Below are 4,131 nucleotides of genomic sequence, written 5' to 3'. Positions count from 1 at the left end.
AAACAAGATCCCCGACAATGGTACAAGAAATTTGATGGATTCATGCATAAAAATGGTTTCACACGATGTGAGATGGACCACTGCTGTTATATCAAAAATCTTGATGAATCCTATATCATTTTATTGTTGTACGTTGATGATATGCTAATTGCAGGATCTAGCATAAATGAGATCAATTTGGTTAAGCAACAACTGGCGTATGAGTTTGAAATAAAAGACTTAGGACCAGCTAAGCAAATGCTTGGGATGAGGTTTAGCAGAAACGGGTCGAAAGGAACCTTAAAGTTGTCTAAAAAAAAGTACATACAGAAGGTACTAAGTAGGTTCAGTCTTCATGATGCAAAGACTAGAAGCACTTCACTCGGAAGCCATCTAAATCTGTCAAAGGACTAATTACCTAAGACAGATGAAGAAAGTAAGTACATGTCCAAAGTTCTGTATGCTTCAGCAGTAGGAAGTTTGATGTATGTTATGGTTTGCACTAGACCTGACATAGCCCATGCAGTTGGAGTTGTCAGTAGATACATGTCAAATCCAGGAAAGGAGCATTGGGAAGGTGTAAAATGAATATTGCGATATCTCAAAGTCACCTCAGGTATGACACTTTGTTTAAAAAAAAAAGCAATATTATCTTGCAAGGTTTTGCTGATGCAAATTTAGGCGGCGATCTGGATAGTCGAAAAAGTACCACGGGCTACGTGTTCACCTTGGGTGGTACTGCTGTTATTTGGATGTCCAGACTTCAGAAAATCTACCACTGAAGCAGAGTACATGACAATCTAAGAAGCTGGAAAATAGATGATTTGGCTCAAGAATTTTCTTAAAGAGCTATGTAAAGAGCAGGACAATTGTGAGCTTTTCAGCGATAGCCAGAGTGCAATTCATCTTGCCAAGAATCCAGTGTTTCATGCAAGATCGAAGCATATGTAGTTGAGGTATCATCATATCCGAGAGCTGATAAATGAAGGAACTTTTTCCCTGCAGAAGACACCAGGATCAAAGAACCCGTCAAACATGTTGACCAAAGTTGTCGGTGTTGACAAACTAAGGTTGTGTGTTGCCTCAGTTAGCCTTCAAGACTGATAGCGTGAAGGCACCACCAGAGAATAGCAAAATTTTTTTCTTTCTTGATGTAACATAGGTTTGAGGTGGAGATTGATAGGAGCAAACCTATTGTTGTATGTGAAAGTAGACAAAACAAAAGAAAGAAAAATCAAAAAGAGATGAAAATATGGTGTAAGCGCTTACATCGACATTCTTGTGATGTAAGCGCTTACCTCGGCAGGGCATTCAAATGCCTATAAATAGGGGTTTACATTTTTATTTGTAGATCATTCCAGAACTTCTTCTTTCTCTCTTCAATTAATAAAGAGTTATTCTTTGTGTGACCGTGGAGTAGGCAAAAATTGCCGAACCACGTAAATCTTGTCTTGTCTTGTGCAATTTATTATTTTTCTCTCTTAAATATTCTTTTTCTTCTATTAGCTTGACATGGTTCCCAACACACCATGTGTCATCAAATCTTCCAAGAGGAAGAAGGCAATCTTGGTTTTGTACGTCCTTTTGGGAGTGGGCCTGCTATTTCTTGCATTAGCCCTTGCATATATTTTTAAGATTGTGAAAGAAAAAGAAAAATTCAGGTCAAGCAGATGTGTCTCTGGTAAAAGAGCATGAAAGAATTTCCTATTATGAACTTGAACAAGCAATAGAAGGATTCGGTGAAAGCAACTTGCTTGGTAATGGGAGTTTTAGCATGGTCCATAAGGGATACTTAAGGATGGTACTCTTTTGGCAGCAAAGGTTTTCAATGTGCAACTAGAGGGTGTATTCAAAAGTTTTGACACAGAATGTGAGATGCTATGAAACCTCTACCATTGAAATCTTACCAAAGTCATCACTAGTTGCTCCAACCCTGACTTTAAAGCCTTAGAATTGGAATACATGTCTAATGGGACACTTGATAAATGGCTATACTCTCACAACTTGTTCTTGGATTTATTGTAGAGATTAAATATAATGATAGATGTTGCATCTGCAATGGACTATCTCCACAATGGCTATTCAACACCTGTGGTGCATTGTGACTTGAAGCCAAACAATGTCTTGCTAGATCAAGATATGGTTTGTCATGTCAGTGATTTTGGAATTGCAAAATTGTTAGGTGCAGGGGAGACTTTTGTTCAAACTAGAACAATTGCAACCATTGGATACGTTGCTCCAGGTATTATAACTTCAAAACTTCCTCATATCCTTAGAGTACCCAAAACATTAATTCTTTGCCCTGGATATAGATTGGTAAGCTTTTCTAATTATTTCGACCATAATCGCAGAGTATGGCCAAGATGGAATAGTATCCACGAGTTGTAATGTTTATAGTTTTGGCATCTTGATGATGGAGGCGTTTACACGAATGAGACCAAGTGATAAAATATTTACTGGAGACTTGAGCATACGATGTTGGGTTAGTGATTCTTTTCCAAGTGAGATTCATAGGGTGGTGGATGCTAATTTGGTACGGCCAGTGGATGAACAAACCGCCCCAAAGATGCAGTGTATGTTATCTATCATGGAATTAGCTTTGAGCTGCACTCTAGTGACACCTGATGCAAGAACTGGCATAGAAGAAGCTCTCTGAACGGATTAATTTCACTGATGGTCATTCAACTATCTTTCAATTTCACTAAAGTCACTCAACTATTTTTTGTTACTTAAAAGTAACTAAACTTTATCATTGTCACTTAAAAGTTATTTTGGCTCAAAATCCTACCATAAATATGACATGGCATAAACTTTGATGAGAAAAATCCAAAAATAAATGTCACATAAACTTAAATGGATCATACCCACTTTAGATCTATTTCTTCCTTAATGTGATTTGACCCATAACCCAAATACTTTCAATAAAAAAAATATTAAATTTCACATTAGTTTAAAATGATTATCCTATACTATAAAATTCTTGCATTTTCTATACATAATGTTCATTTATAATTATTCTATACTAAAAAATTATTATCTTGTTTGTATGCCCCATCCGAGTCGTTGTATAGCTCTACTGAAGTTAAAATACTGCTATCCAACTCACATAACATATTTATAATTTCCTAGTGAAATTAAAATAGTATTGTATTCATCTCACATAATATATTAATGTATCATAAGCATACAAGAATAATAATAAGGCTAATAAGAGTCTATTTTCACAATGAACATGCAATTACAGACAACCTATTGCAATTGTTTAGACAAAAGAAAGATTGTATTTATACGATAAAAACCCCACAAAAGAATCACAAGATCTAATTTTTATTAGGGGTGTCTGTTTTTTCCCCTATTGAAACCCATTTGGGTTATGGGTCAAATCACATTAAGGAAGAAATGGATCTAAAGTGGGTATGATCCATTTAAGCTTATGTGACATTTATTTTTGGATTTTTCTCATTAAAGTTTATGCTATGTCATATTTATGGTAGGATTTTGAGCCAAAATGACTTTTAAGTGATAATGATAAAGTTTAGTTACTTTTAAGTGACAAAAAATAATTGAGTGGCTTTAGTGAAATTAAAAGATAATTGAATGATCATAAGTGAAATCTACCCCAATGCACACTTGAAAAGATTAGGTACAGTTTTGTCAGTAGTCAACACTAGGTGGAATCAGACCGTCGGCTCTGGATTCCTATATTTTCCAAATAATGAGATTAAACTTAGTACATATTGCAAGTATATTGCCTGATAGTCCTACATTAACTGGTAATCAAGATCTCCGTAAGTTTCCAGCTCACAGTACGTGTGTCACATAAAGTTCAAAAACGAAACAACAACAAAAAAAAAAATGACCCTCAACCCAAAAAAGTTCAAACATCCTGATAGCTAACAAGAAGTTTGTATCCTCTTAAAAAAGTTTCAGATTGAGTACCTAGAAGGCTAGAAGCCTGGAACCATTCAAATGTATTTAATCACGAAAGCAAAGCGACAAATTTATTGGCTAAAAGATTGTATATTGCCTCAAAATGAGTCATTCTTGAGGAACTTTCACTATAATTTTGAGCCTAATTATCATACGTAATTATAATTTGCCTAATTATTGTTAGTAGCTAATGTATCAATTTCGTTGCATACAAATCTCGCT

The 4,131-nt window shown here is 35.2% G+C and overlaps 1 protein-coding gene across 1 annotated transcript; it reads left to right on the top strand.

Annotated features, from left to right (window-relative positions):
• The first annotated feature begins 423 nt into the window (after positions 1–423).
• LOC138884999 (probable LRR receptor-like serine/threonine-protein kinase At3g47570) lies at positions 424–2,635 on the top strand. The gene is made up of 8 exons (XM_070165880.1): positions 424–556; positions 640–722; positions 985–1,049; positions 1,142–1,265; positions 1,486–1,539; positions 1,625–1,780; positions 2,005–2,221; positions 2,331–2,635. Exons 1-8 carry the CDS (start codon positions 424–426, stop codon positions 2,633–2,635), a joined length of 1,137 nt encoding a protein of 378 aa, XP_070021981.1.
• Positions 2,636–4,131: the final 1,496 nt, after the last annotated feature.

The sequence above is a fragment of the Nicotiana sylvestris genome, chromosome 2 (assembly GCF_000393655.2).
Source record: "Nicotiana sylvestris chromosome 2, ASM39365v2, whole genome shotgun sequence".
Taxonomy (NCBI): domain Eukaryota; kingdom Viridiplantae; phylum Streptophyta; class Magnoliopsida; order Solanales; family Solanaceae; genus Nicotiana; species Nicotiana sylvestris.
The sequence above is the reverse complement of the archived record's forward strand: the minus strand, read 5'-3'. Positions and strand labels throughout refer to the sequence as shown.